The sequence below is a fragment of the Zonotrichia leucophrys genome, unplaced genomic scaffold, assembly GCF_028769735.1.
Source record: "Zonotrichia leucophrys gambelii isolate GWCS_2022_RI unplaced genomic scaffold, RI_Zleu_2.0 Scaffold_383_49456, whole genome shotgun sequence".
In the NCBI taxonomy this organism is placed as follows: domain Eukaryota; kingdom Metazoa; phylum Chordata; class Aves; order Passeriformes; family Passerellidae; genus Zonotrichia; species Zonotrichia leucophrys.
The window spans coordinates 35,141-49,456 of NW_026992588.1; the positions used below are offsets into that span (position 1 = coordinate 35,141).

The 14,316-nt window shown below is 58.4% G+C and overlaps 1 protein-coding gene across 1 annotated transcript; it reads right to left on the reverse strand.

Annotated features, from left to right (window-relative positions):
- Positions 1 to 280: 280 nt before the first annotated feature.
- LOC135441631 (filamin-A-like) lies at positions 281 to 14,310 on the reverse strand. Its single transcript, XM_064701187.1, has 8 exons — positions 14,262 to 14,310; positions 13,412 to 13,509; positions 12,019 to 12,166; positions 10,978 to 11,096; positions 9,434 to 9,511; positions 7,337 to 7,499; positions 5,663 to 5,863; positions 281 to 462 (listed from the first exon to the last, which is right to left on the reverse strand). The coding sequence occupies exons 2-8, from the start codon at positions 13,445 to 13,447 to the stop codon at positions 281 to 283; spliced, it is 927 nt and encodes a 308-aa protein (XP_064557257.1). The 5' UTR covers positions 13,448 to 13,509; positions 14,262 to 14,310.
- Between the last annotated feature and the right edge of the window lie 6 nt (positions 14,311 to 14,316).

The following is a 14,316-nucleotide window of genomic DNA, read 5'->3' on the forward strand; positions in this document are numbered from 1 at the left end:
CCAGGGACCCCTTCCCAGATTCCGAGACCCCTCCCCAAATTCTGCATCCCCCTCCCAGCTTCACTGGGTCCCTTGGGAGGGGACAAGAACTGACCCCAAACCCCCCCAAATCCCCCCAAAACCCCCTCCAGCCCCCTCCCCAAATTCAGAGACCCCTCCCCAAATTCAGAGACCCCCTCCTGGCCTCAGTGGGTCCCTCTCCAGGTCTCCAGATCCCCCTGAAATCCCCCCAAAACTCCTTCCAGCCCCCTCCCCAAAACCCAGGGACCCCTCCCCAAACTCAGAGACCCCTCCCCAAATTCCGGCCCCCCCCCCCGCACTCACTGGGTCCCTTGACGGTGACCTTGAGGTCGCCGCTGCCGCCGCCCTTGGTGTGCACCTTGAAATCGGCGACCTCGTTCACGCGGAGCCCCTTGGGCTGCAGCCCCCGGCCCTCGGCCCGCACTGCCCCGGGGCTGCAGGCTGGGGAAAATGGGGAAAAAACAGGGAAAAACAGGGAAAAACGGGGGGTCAGCACCCCAAAAATACCCCCGGCCCTCGGCCCGCACCGACCCTGGGCTGCACGCTGGGGAAAATGGGGAAAAATGGGCAAAAATGGGGAAAAACGGGGGGTCAGAACCCCAAAAACCCCACCCCGGCCCTCGGCCCACACTGCACGCTGGGGAAAATGGGGAAAAATGGGAAAAACCGGGAAAAAACGGGGAAAAACGGGGGGTCAGCACCCCAAAAATACCCCCGGCCCTCGGCCCGCACCGACCCGGGGCTGCACGCTGGGGAAAACGGGGGAAAATGGGCAAAAACGGGGAAAAACGGGGGTCAGAACCCCAAAAATACCCCCGGCTGCACCCCAAAAACGCCACACCCGGCCCTCGGCCCTCACTGACCCGGGGCTGCACGCTGGGAATGGGGAAAAAACGGGGAAAATGGGGAAAAATGGGGAAAAACGGGGGTTCAGCACCCCAAAAATACCCCCGGCCCTCGGCCCGCACTGCCCCGGGGCTGCACGCTGGGAATGGGGAAAAAACAGGGAAAAACGGGGGGTCAGAACCCCAAAAATACCCCCAGCCCTCGGCCCGCACCGACCCTGGGCTGCACGCTGGGGAAAATGGAGAAAAACGGGGACAAACGGGGGGTCAGCACCTCAAAAACACCCCCGGCCCTCGGCCCGCACTGCCCCCGGGCTGCAGGCTGGGGAAAAAACGGGAAAAACGGGGAAAAATGGGGGTCAGAACCCCAAAAATACCCCTGGCCCTCAGCCCGCACCGCACCCGGGGCTGCACGCTGGGGAAAATGGGGAAAAACGGGGAAAAATGGGGGTCAGAACCCCAAAAACCCCACCCCGGCCCTCGGCCCGCACTGCCCCCGGGCTGCACGCTGGGGAAAATGGGGAAAAACGGGGAAAAACGGGGTCAGCACCCCAAAAACACCCCCGGCTGCACCCCAAAACAGCCCTGGCCCTCGGCCCGCACCAACCCCGGGCTGCACGCTGGGGAAAATGGGGAAAAAACGGGGAAAAACGGGGGGTCAGAACCCCAAAAAACAGCCCCGGCCCTCGGCCCGCACTGCCCCGGGGCTGCACGCTGGGGAAAATGGGGAAAAAACAGGGAAAAACGGGGGGTCAGAACCCCAAAAACAGCCCTGGCCCTCAGCCCGCACCGCGCCCGGGCTGCACGCTGGGGAAATGGGGAAAAACGGGGGGTCAGCGCCCCAAAAATACCCCCGGCTGCACCCCAAAAACCCCACCCCGGCCCTCGGCCCGCACTGCACCCGGGCTGCACGCTGGGGAAAATGGGGAAAAATGGGGAAAAACGGGGGTTCAGCACCCCAAAAACCCCACCCCGGCCCTCGGCCCGCACTGCCCCGGGGCTGCACGCTGGGGAAAATGGGGAAAAACGGGGAAAAACGGGGGTCAGCACCCCAAAAACACCCCTGACCCTCGGCCCGCACTGTGCCCGGGCTGCACGCTGGGGAAAAAACGGGGAAAAAACAGGAAAAAATGGGGGTCAGAACCCCAAAAATACCCCCGGCTGCACCCCAAAAACCCCACCCCGGCCCTCGGCCCTCACTGCACCCGGGCTGCACGCTGGGAATGGGGAAAAAACGGGGAAAATGGGGAAAAATGGGGAAAAACGGGGGTTCAGCACCCCAAAAACCCCACCCCGGCCCTCGGCCCGCACTGCCCCGGGGCGGCACGCTGGGGAAAAAGGGGAAAAAACAGGGAAAAATGGGGGTCAGCACCTCAAAAACCCCACCTTGGCCCGCACTGACCCAGGGCTGCACTCTGGGAAAATGAGGAAAAATGGGGAAAAACGGGGGGTCAGAACCCCAAAAATACCCCCGGAACAGGGAGAACAAAGAAACCCCAGGGAAAGACCAAAACATTCCGAGGAAATACAAAATAATCCCGGGGAAATGGCAAAAATACACAGGGAAAAAAACCACCCAAAATACCCCCCGGATGTGGGAGCCCAAAGAAACGCCAGAAAATGCTGGGAAATCCCAAAAAATTCCCCCAGGAAAATCCTAAAATCAGCCCCCGGAACAGGGAGACAAAGAAACCCCAAAAAATCCTGAAAAAAACCCCCAAAATAACCCGGGGGAAATCCCAAAAAACCTCAGGGAAAGATCAAAGAAAACTCTGGGAAAAAGCCAGAAAATCCCAAAAAATCCTGGGGAAATCCAAAAAAAACCTCAGGGAATCCCAAAACCTCCCTCTGGACCCGGGAGCCCAAAGAAAACCCAGGAAAAGCCCAAAAACCCCGAGAAAATCCCAAAAAACCTCACGGAAATACACAAAAATAAAAAGTGGAAAAGGAGAAGGAAAGGGAGGGAAAGAGAGGGAAGGGGAGGGAAGGGGGGGAGAATTTTGGGGAGGGGGCAAAGCCATGGGAGGGGTTTGGTACCCCCAAAACCCCCCCCCGGTTTGGGGATCCCAAAAAACCCGTGGGGAAATCCCAAAAAAAATCCCAGGAAAATCCAAAAAAAAACTCAGGAAAATCCCCAAAAATTTCCCAGGAAAATCCCAAGAAACTTCCCAGAAAAATCCCAAGAAATTTCCAGGAAATCCCAAAAAAATCCCTGGGAAAACCCCAAAAAAACCCCCATGGGAATCCCAAAAAAATCCCCAGGAAAATCCCCCAAAAAATCCCCAAAAAATCCGCAGGAAATCCCAAATTTGGGGTTTTGGGGACCCCTCCCCTCCCTCCCATCCCCCCCCCCCCCCCAGACCCCCCCCTCACCGTCAGTGGGGTCCCCACGAGAACCCGGGCGGAGCTTGAGGGACAGACGGACGGACAGAGGGACAGGGACAGAGGGACAGACGGACAGAGGGACAGGGAGGGGACAGACGGACAGAGGGACAGGGACAGAGGGACAGACGGACGGACAGAGGGACAGGGACAGAGGGACAGGGAGGGACAGACGGACAGGGAGGGACAGAGGGACAGGGAGAGGACACAGGGACAGAGAGGGAGAGAGGGACAGACGGACGGACAGGGGGACAGACGGACAGAGGGACAGGGACAGAGGGACAGACGGACAGACAGAGGGACAGGGAGGGGACAGATGGACAGAGGGACAGAGAGGGACAGAAAGACAGTCACAGGGACAGAGGGACAGGGAGGGGACAGACGGACAGACAGACATACAGGGACAGACAGAGGGGACAGAGGGATGAGGAGGGACCAGAGGGACAGGGAGGGACAGACAGATGGACAGAGGGATGGGGAGGGGATGGACAGACAGAAGAACAGATGGACACAAGGACAAGGAGGGGACAGACAGACACAGGGACAGAGAGGGCACGGACGGACCAAGAAGGACAGAGGGACAGGGAGGGACAGACGGACAGAAGGACAGAGGGAGCGACAGACGGACAGGGAGAGAGAGAGAGAGAGAAAGCAAAGTCACGGGGAGGGGTCTCGAGACCCCCCCCCCAAAAAGCAGCGACAGCCCCGGAACCCCCCCGGGAATGGGAGAGAGAGACCCCGAAATGGGGGGGGGGGGGGCAGAGAGACCCCCAAAGTGGGCAAGGACAGAGACCCCAAATTTGGGGAGGGGGCGGCACAAAGACCCCAAACTTGGAGGAATTAAAGGACAGAGACCCCCAAATTGGGGAGGGGGACACAGAGACCCCCAAATTGGGGGGGGTTTGAAGGACAGAGACCCCAAATTTGGGGAGGGGGTGGCACAAAGACCCCAGATTGGGGGGATCAGAGCACAGAGACCCCAAATTTTGGGAGGGGGGGGATTAGAGGACAGAGACCCCCAAATTGGAGGGTTTGAAACTCAGAGACCCCAAATTTGAGGAGGGGGACACAGAGACCCCAAAATGTGGGGGGGTTGGAAGCACAGAGACCCCCAAATTTGAGGAGGGGGCAGCACAAAGACCCCAACCCAGACTCATTTAAGAGCAAAACCCCCAAATTTGGAGACCCCAAAACCCCGAACCCCCAAATTTGAGGGGTGGGACACAGAGACCCCCCAATTGGGGGGACCAGAGCACAGAGACCCCAATTTTTGGGAGGGGGGGATTAGAGGACAGAGACCCCCAAATTTGGGGAGGGGGACACAGAGACCCCTGAATTGGGGGGGAGTTTGAAATAAAGAGACCCCCAAATTGGGTGGTTTGAAGGACAGAGACCCCCGAATTGGGGAGGGGGCGGCACAAAGACTCCAAACTTGGAGGAATTAGAGGACAGAGACCCCCGAATTTGGAGCGTTGGAGGGACCCAGAGACCCCCAAATTGGGGGGTTTGAAACTCAGAGACCCCAAATTTGGGGGGGGGGACACAGAGACCCCCAAATGTGGGGGGGGTTTGAAGGACAGACACCCCAAATTTGGGGAGGGGGCAGCACAGAGACCCCAACCCAGACTCCTTTAAGAGCAAAACCCCCAAATTTGGAGACCCCAAAACCCCAAACCCCCAAATTTGGGGGTGGGACACAGAGACCCCCAAATTGGGGGGATTAGAGGACAGAGACCCTCAAATTTGGGGAGGGGGACACAGAGACCCCCAAATTTGGGGGGTTGGAAGGACCCAGAGACCCCCAGATTGGGGGGATCAGAGCACAGAGACCCCAATTTTTGGGAGGGGGGGATTAGAGGACAGAGACCCCCAAATTTGGGGAGGGGGCAGCACAGAGACCCCAACCCAGACCCCTTTAAGAGCAAAACCCCCAAACTTGGAGACCCCAAAACCCCGAACCCCCAAATTTGAGGGGTGGGACACAGAGACCCCCAAATGTGGGGGGGTTGGAAGGACAGAGACCCCAAATTTGGGGAGGGGGACACAGAGACCCCCAAATTTGGGGAGGGGGCAGCACAGAGACCCCAACCCAGACCCCTTTAAGAGCAAAACCCCCAAACTTGGAGACCCCAAACCCCCGAACCCCCAAATTGGGGAGGGGGACACAGAGACCCCCAAATTGGGGAGGTTGGAAGGACAGAGACCCTCAAGTTATGGGAAGGACAGAGACCCCCAAATTTGGGGAGGGGGCAGCACAGAGACCCCAACCCAGACCCCTTTAAAAGCAAAACCTCCCAAACTCAGAGCCCCCAAACCCCCAAATTTGGGAACCCCAAAACCCCCAAACCCCCAAATTTGAGGGGTGGGCACGAACCCCCCTCCCCCCCGGGTGGGAATTTGGGGAGGGGTCTCACCCTGGCCCACGGTGACGCTGAAGGGGCTGCGGGGGATGGGCGCCCCCCCGAAGGTGACGTGCACCAGGTGCGGACCCTCGCTCTGTGGTTTGTAGCAGCAGCGGAAGCCCCCAGACCCACGGTCCTCCAGCACGGCCTCGGGGGTCCCGCGGCGCCCGCTGGGGTCCACGATGGAGACCCCCACCTCCCCCGGGCCCGCGCCTGTCAGACAGAGAGAGACCCCTCCTCAAATTAGGGCAGGAATCCCAAAATCCCCATGGAAATCCCAAAAATTCACAATAAAATCCCCATGGAAATCCCAAAATTCCCAAATTGTCACAGAGACCCCCTCCTCAAATCCCCCCCACCTCACCCAGGCCCGTGCCTGTCAGGCAGGGAGAGACCCCTCCTCAAATTAGGGCGGGAACCCCAAAATCCCCATGGAAATCCCAAAAATTCCCAGTAAAATCCCCATGGAAATCCCAAAAATTCCCACAGAAATTCCCACAGAAATCCCTAAAATCCCCCCCAGAGACCCCCTCCTCAAATCCCCCCCACCTCCCCCGGGCCCGCGCCTGTGACACGGAGAGACCCCTCCTCAAATTAGGGCAGAAATCCCAAAATCCCACAGAAATCTCCAAAATTCCCACAGAAATTCCCACAGAAATCCCTAAAATCCCCCCCAGAGACCCCCTCCCCAAATCCCCCCACCTCCCCCGGGCCCGCGCCTGTGACACGGAGAGACCCCTCCTCAAATTAGGGCAGGAATCCCAAAATCCCCAAAGAAATCCCAAAAATTCCCAGTAAAATTCCCATGGAAATCCCAAAAATCCCAAATTCTCACAGAGACCTCTCCCCAAATCCCCCCCACCTCACCCTGTCAAACAGAGAGAGACCCCTCCTCAAATTAGGGCAGGAATGGGAAATCCCAAAAATCCCCCAGGACCCCCCAAAATCCCCTCAGAACCCCCCAAATCCCCCAAAACCCCCCAAATGTGCCCACCGGCCGTGCAGATGTCGAAGTGCTTGCTCCTGTTGACCACCCAGGACTCCCCAAACCTCCCCCAAAATCCCCGAGGACCCCCCAAATCCCCCCAAATTCCCCCAGGACCCCCCAAACCTCCCCCAAACGCCCCCAAAATCCCCCCAGGACCCCCCAAACCTCCCCCAAATCCCCCCAGGACCCCCAAATCCCCCTCTTTGCCCACCAGCAGTGCAGATGTCAAAGTGCGTGCTCCGGTTGACTCCCCCAAACACCCCCCAGGACCCCCCAAACCTCCCCCAGGACCCCCCAAAATCCCCCCAGGACCCCCCAAACCTCCCCCAAATCCCCCCAAATCTCCCCCAGGACCCCCTTGTTTGCCCACCGGCAGTGCAGATGTCGAAGTGTTGACCACCCAGAACCCCCCAAACCTCCCCCAAAATCCCCCCAGGACCCCCCAAACCCCCCCCAAACCCCCCAGGACCCCCAAAATCCCCCCAAATCCCCCCAAATCCCCCCAAATTTGCCCACCGGCGGTGCAGATGTCAAAGTGCTTGCTCCTGTTGACCACCCCAGGACCCCACAAACTCCCCAGGACCCCCAAACCTCCCCCAAAATCCCCCCAGGACCCCCCAAATCCCCCCAAACCCCCCAAATCCCCCCCAGGACCCCCCAAACCCCCCCAGGACCCCCAAACCCCCCTGTTTGCCCACCGGCGGTGCAGATGTCGAAGTGCGTGCTCCGGTTCACCACGTTCCCGCTGGGCTCCAGCCCCGGCCCCGCCGCCGTCACCCGCGAGGCGTCGCCGGCCGCGCGCCCGACCTGCACCTCGAAGGGGCTCTTGGCGATGTGCTGGCCCGCGAACAGCACCGTCACCTGCGGGGGGACCCCAAAATGGGCACGGGAACCGGGGCGGCGCCCCCAAAACAGCCCGGGAACGAAAACATTGGGGAACGGCCCCAGAAACGGCTCAGAAACACCCCAAAAAATGGTTCTGAATGTCCCAAAAACGGCTCAGAACCACCCCAAAAATGGTTCTGAATGTCCCAAAAATGGCTCAGAACCACCCCAAAAAATGGCTCTGAATGTCCCAAAAACGGCTCAGAATGTCCCAAAAATGGCTGAAAATATCCCAAAAATGGCTCAGAACGACCCAAAAAATGGCTGAAAATATCCCAAAAATGGCTCAGAACGCCCCAAAAATGGTTCGGAACCCTCCCAGGAATATCCAAAAATGTCCTGGGGACCCCATAAAATGAATCAGGACCCCAAAAAAATGGGGGAACCTCGAAAAACCCCTGGGAGTGGGCGAGGAACAGGGAAGGTGGGAAACAGCTCCAAAATGCCACAAAAATGGCTGAAAATATCCCAAAAATGGCTCAGAATGACCCAAAAATGGCTCAGAATGACCCAAAAATGGTTCAGAACCCTCCCAGGAATATCCAAAAATGTCCTGGGGACCCCAAAAAATGAATCAGGACCCCCAAAAATGGTTCAGAACGCCCCAAAAATGGCTCAGAACAACCCCAAAAAATGGCTCAGAATGCCCCAAAAATGGCTCAGAACCACCCCAAAAAATGGTTCTGAATGTCCCAAAAATGGCTCAGAATGCCCCAAAAATGGCTCAGAACCACCCCAAAAAATGGTTCTGAATGTCCCAAAAAATGGCTCAGAACGACCCAAAAATGGCTCAGAACGACCCCAAAAATGGCTCAGAATGACCCCAAAAAATGGCTCAGAACGACCCCAAAAAATGGCTCAGAATGCCCCAAAAATGGCTCAGAAACACCCCAAAAATGGCTGAAAATATCCCAAAAATGGCTCCGAACCACCCCAAAAAATGGTTCTGAATGCCCCAAAAATGGCTCAGAACCACCCCAAAAAATGGCTGAAAATATCCCAAAAATGGCTCAGAACGACCCAAAAATGGCTCAGAACGACCCCAAAAAATGGCTCAGAAACACCCCAAAAATGGCTGAAAATATCCCAAAAATGGCTCCGAACCACCCCAAAAAATGGTTCTGAATGCCCCAAAAATGGCTCCGAACCACCCCAAAAAAATGGTTCTGAATGCCCCAAAAATGGCTCAGAACCACCCCAAAAAATGGCTGAAAATATCCCAAAAACGGCTCAGAACGACCTCAAAAAATGGCTCAGAACCACCCCAAAAAATGGCTGAAAATATCCCAAAAACGGCTCAGAACCACCCCAAAAAATGGCTCAGAACGACCCAAAAATGGCTCAGAACGACCCAAAAACGGCTCAGAATGCCCCAAAAATTATTCAGAATATCCCAAATATGTCGTGGGGATCGCCTGGAATTAATAGGGACCCCAAAAAATGAATCAGGACCCCAAAAAATGGGGGGGGGGTCTCACGGACGGACCCCCCAAAAAAAACCCCGTGAGTGGGCAAAGAACAGGAGAGGCGGGAAAGGGGGGAAGCAGCCCCAAAAATTGCCCCAAAAACGCTTCAGAAACCCCCAAAATTAATTGGGGACCCCCAAAATTCCCCAGAACCCCCCCAAAATTAACTGGGGACCCGCAGAAACCTCCCAAAAATTAACCAGGACCCCCTCAAAAATTAATCAAGGAACCCCCCAAAAATGTCCCGAGAGCTCCCCAAATTAATCTGAGACCTCCCAAAATTAATTGGGGACCCCCCAAAATTAATCTGAGACCCCCAAAATTAATTGGGGACCCCCCAAAATTAATCTGAGACCCCCAAAATTAATTGGGGACCCCCCAAAATTAATCTGGGATCCCCAAAATTAATCTGGGACCCCCAAAATGAATCAGGGCCCCCCAGACCTTGTGCACGCCGGTGACTTTGGGCACGTAGGACACGGAGAACGTTCGGTTCTTGTCGTTGTTGGCGACCACCTTGGCCTGGGGAGGGGGCACCGGGGGTCAGACCCCACTGGGAACCCCAAAAACCCCTTTGGGGACCCCCCCCAAAATTAAAAAAAAAAAAAAAAACTCCCCCAAAACACAAAAAAATTCCACCCAAAATAGCCTAAAACACCACAAAAAACCCCCCCAAAACACACAAAAACTTCCCCAAAATACCCCCAAAACCTTCAAAAAAAAACCCCCAAAATACCAAAATCCAACAAGCTGAGACCCCACCCCTAAATCCTCCCAAACCCCAACCCTGAGCCCCTCACCCCAAATTTCCCTGGATTTCCCTGACCCCCCCCAGCCCCAAAACCCTCAAAAAATACCCGAGACTCCCCCAAAATACCCCCAAAAACCCTCAAAAGAAAAAAACCCAAATTCCCCCCAAAACCCCCCCAAACCAACCCCAAAACATCCCAAAATCCTCCAAAACCCACCAGGACCCCCCCCAAATCCACCCCAAAATACCCCCAACCCCCAAAAACCCTCAAAAAATCCACCCCAAATCCACTCCAAAATACCCCCAAAAACCCTCAAAAAAAAACCCAAAATACCCAAAACCCCTCAAAAAACCCTTCCAAAACTGCCCCAAAATCCTCCAAAACCCATCAGGACTCCCCCCAAAGCCCCACAAATCCACCCCAAAAAAACCTCAAAAAACCCAAATCCCCAAATCCCCAAAATACCCCCAAAAACCCTCAAAAAAACCCCAAAATACCCAAAAACCCTCAAAAAACCCACCCCAAATCCACTCCAAAATACCCCCAAAAACCCCCAAAAAAAACCCCCAAAATACCCAAAAACCCTCAAAAAACCCCTCCGAAACTGCCCCAAAATATCCCAAAATCCTCCAAAACCCACCAGGACCTCCCCCCAAATCCACCCCAAAAAACCCGCCCCAAATCCACTCCAAAATACCCCAAAAACCCTCAAAAAAAAACCCCCAAAATACCCAAAAACCCTCAAAAAACCCCTCCGAAACTGCCCCAAAATACCCCAAAACCCCCCTCAAAATACCCCAAAAACCCCCCCGGACCCCCCAAAGCCCCACAAATCCACCCCAAAAAAACCTCAAAAAACCCAAATCCTCAAATCCCCAAATCCCCAAAATACCCCCAAAAACCCTCAAAAGAAAAAAACCCCAACTCCCCCCCAAATAGCCCCAAACCCTCCCAAACGCCCCCCAAACCAACCCCAAAACATCCCAAAATCCTCCAAAACCCACCAGGACCTCCCCCCAAATCCACCCCAAAAAACCCGCCCCAAATCCACTCCAAAATACCCCCAAAAACCCTCAAAAAAACCCCACAAAATACCAAAAACCCTCAAAAAACCCTTCCAAAACTGCCCCAAAATACCCCAAAACCCCCTCCAAAATACCCCAAAAGCCCCCCAGGACCCCCCAAAGCCCCCCAGGACCCCCCAAAGCCCCCCAGGACCCCCCAAAGCCCCCCGACCTCCTCGCGGTGCCCGTCGGGATCCTCCACGTAGACCAGCACCTCGCCCTGGCCCGCGCTGATCGTCTCCACCGTGAACTCGGCGCGCTGCTGCACCACGTTCCCGGTGGGCTCGATCCCTGCATGTGGGACCCCAGACTCAATTCAGGGCCCTGGGGGTCCCAGAGCCACCCTGGGGGTCCTAAACCCGCCCTAAACCCACACTAAACCCAGCCTGGGGGTCCTAAACCCACCCTAAATGTACCAATCCCACCCAAACTCAGCACAGCTGCACCACGTTCCCGGTGGGCTCGATCCCTGTATGTGAGACCCCAGACTCAATTCAGGGCCCTGGGGGTCCCAGAGCCACCCTGGGGTCCTAAACCCACCCTAAACCCACCCTAAGCCCACCCCAAATCCACCAATCCCACCCAAACTCAGCACTGCTGCACCACGTTCCCGGTGGGCTCGATCCCTGTATGTGAGACCCCAGACTCAATTCAGGGCCCTGGGGGTCCCAGAGCCAACTTGGGGGTCCTAAACCCACACTAAACTCAGCCTGGGGGTCCTAAACCCACCCTAAACCCACCCTGGGGGTCCTAAACCCACCCTAAATGTACCAATCCCACCCAAACTCAGCACTGCTGCACCACGTTCCCGGTGGGCTCGATCCCTGTATGTGGGACCCCAGACTCAATTCAGGGCCCTGGGGGTCCCAGAGCCACCCTGGGGTCCTAAACCCACCCTAAACCCACAGATCTCCCAGGGGTCTCGGGACCCCCCCCTCACCTGGCCCGTAGGCCCTGAACCTTTTTGGGGTCATGTCTGGGGCTCCCACTCCCCAAATTCGGGGGTCCCAGTGCCCCTCACCTGGCCCACAGACCCTGAACCTTTTTGGGGTTGAGTTTGGGGCTCCCCATTTCCCACCCCCCAATTTGGGGGTCCCAGCCCCCCCTCACCTGGCCCGTAGGCCCTGAACCTTTTTGGGGTTGAGTTTGGGGTTCCCCATTTCCCATTCCCATTTCCCACCCCCCAATTTGGGGGTCCCAGCCCCCCCCTCACCTGGCCCATAGGCCCGGGCCTTCTTGGGGTTGAGTTTGGGGCGCAGGGGGGCCCCCGGTTTGAGCTTGGCCTTGGGGAACTGCGACAGGTAGGTCATGACAGAGTGCTCGTCCACGTTGGGGTCCACGATCTCCTCGGGGGTGATCACCTGGGGACAGGGACGGGGACGGGTGAGGGGACACCGGGACAGGGACAGGGGACAGGGACAGGTGAGGGGACACCAGGACAGGGACAGGTGAGGGGACAGGGACAGGTGAGGGGACACCAGGGCAGGGATGGGGACGGGTGAGGGGACACCGGAACAGGGACGGGGACAGGTGAGGGGACACCGGGACAGGGACAGGGGACAGGTGAGGGGACACCAGGACAGGGACAGGTGAGGGGACACCAGGACAGGGACAGGGACAGGGGACACCAGGACAGGGAACATCAGGACAGGGACAGGGGACACCAGGACAGGGACAGGTGAGGGGACACCGGGACAGGGACGGGGGACACCGGGACAGGGACAGGGACAGGTGAGGGGACACTGGGACAGGGACGGGGGACACCAGGACAGGGACGGGTGAGGGGACACCAGGACAGGGACAGGGACGGGTGAGGGGACACGGGGACAGGGACGGGGGACACCAGGACAGGGACAGGTGAGGGGACACCAGGACAGGGACAGGGACAGGTGAGGGGACACTGGACAGGGACGGGGACACCAGGACAGGGACAGGTGAGGGGACACCAGGACAGGGACAGGGACGGGTGAGGGGACACCGGGACAGGGACAGGGACAGGTGAGGGGACACCAGGACAGGGACAGGGAGAGGGGACACCGGGACAGGGACAGGGACAGGTGAGGGGACAGGGACAGGTGAGGGGACACCGGGACAGGGACAGGGACAGGGACAGGTGAGGGGACACCGGGACAGGGACAGGGGAGGGGACACCAGGACAGGGACGGGTGAGGGGACACCGGGACAGGGACAGGGACAGGTGAGGGGACACAGGGACAGGTGAGGGGACACCGGGACAGGGACAGGGACAGGTGAGGGGACACCAGGACAGGGACATCAGCTCAGGGACAGGGAACAGTGGACTGGGACAGGGGACAGGGACATCAGCACAGGTGTGTGTGGCATCTGGGACAGATGAGGGGACAGGGGAGGGGACAAGGGACAGGGACATCATCACCGGGGACAGGGGAGGGAACGTCAGCTCAGGGACAAGGGACACCAGCACGGTTGTGTCACCAGGGATAGGGACAGGGACAGTGTCAGGGGTGTCCCCAGTGTTCCCGGGGGGGGGGGGGTCAGGGGCAGTGTCAGGGGTGTCCCCTGGGGGTCAGGGGCAGTGTCAGGGGTGTCCCCAGTGTCCCCGGTGTCCCCAGTGTCCCCAGTGTCACCTGCGGGATGCCCAGCCACTCCTCCGCCTGCTGCATGGCCTCGCGCGCGTTCTCCACCGGGCGGTTCGGGTTCCACGAGTCCCAGTCGGGACACAGCCCTGGGGACAGGGGGGACACGGGGACAGGGTCAGACCGGGGACACCAGTGCCACCAGCGCCACCAGCACTGCCATAGCCAGGGCACAGCCCTGGGGACAGGGGGACAGAGGGGACAGGGTCAGACCGGGGACACCAGTGCCACCAGTGCCCATCCCAGTGCCCCCAGTGCCCATCCCAGTGTCCCCAGCGTCCCTCACCTGGGGCACAGCTGTCCACCAGTGCTCCCAGTGCCCATCCCCAGTGTCCCCAGTGTCCCCAATGCCCCCAGTGTCCCCAGTGTCCCCAGTGCCCATCTCCAGTGTCCCCATGTCCCATACCCGGGGCACAGCTGTCCCCAGTGCTCCCAGTGCCCCCAATGTCCCCAGTGCCCATCCCCAGTGTCCCCAGCCCTGCCATACCCGGGGCACAGCTGTCCCCAGTGCCCCCAGTGCTCCCAGTGCCCCCAATGTCCCCAGTGCCCATCCCCAGTGTCCCCAGCCTTGCCATACCCAGGGCACAGCTGTCCCCCAGTGCCCATTCTATCACTCCCAGTGCCCATCCCAGTGTCCCCAGTGCCCATCCCAGTGTCCCCAGTGTCCCCATGTCCCTCACCCGGGGCACAGCTGTCCACCAGTGTCCCCAGTGCCCATCCCCAGTGTCCCCAATGCCCCCAGTGCCCATCCCAGTGTCCCCAATGCCCCCAGTGTCCCCAGTGCCCATCCCAGTGTCCCCAGTGCCCATCCCAGTGTCCCCAGTGTCCCCGTGTCCCTCACCCGGGGCACAGCTGTCCACCAGCGCCCCCAGGGCCCTCCCGCTCTGCCAGTCCTT

Excerpts from the sequence above, each read along its gene's own strand:
- LOC135441631 (XM_064701187.1), bottom strand. The coding sequence starts at position 13,447 with ATGCAGCAGGCGGAGGAGTGGCTGGGCATCCCGCAG. Across the intron at positions 12,167-13,411 it reads AGTGGCTGGGCATCCCGCAG|GTGATCACCCCCGAGGAGAT; the intron begins GTGACACTGGGG and ends CCCTGTCCCCAG. Across the intron at positions 9,512-10,977 it reads CCGACGGGCACCGCGAGGAG|GCCAAGGTGGTCGCCAACAA; the intron begins GTCGGGGGGCTT and ends CCCCCTCCCCAG.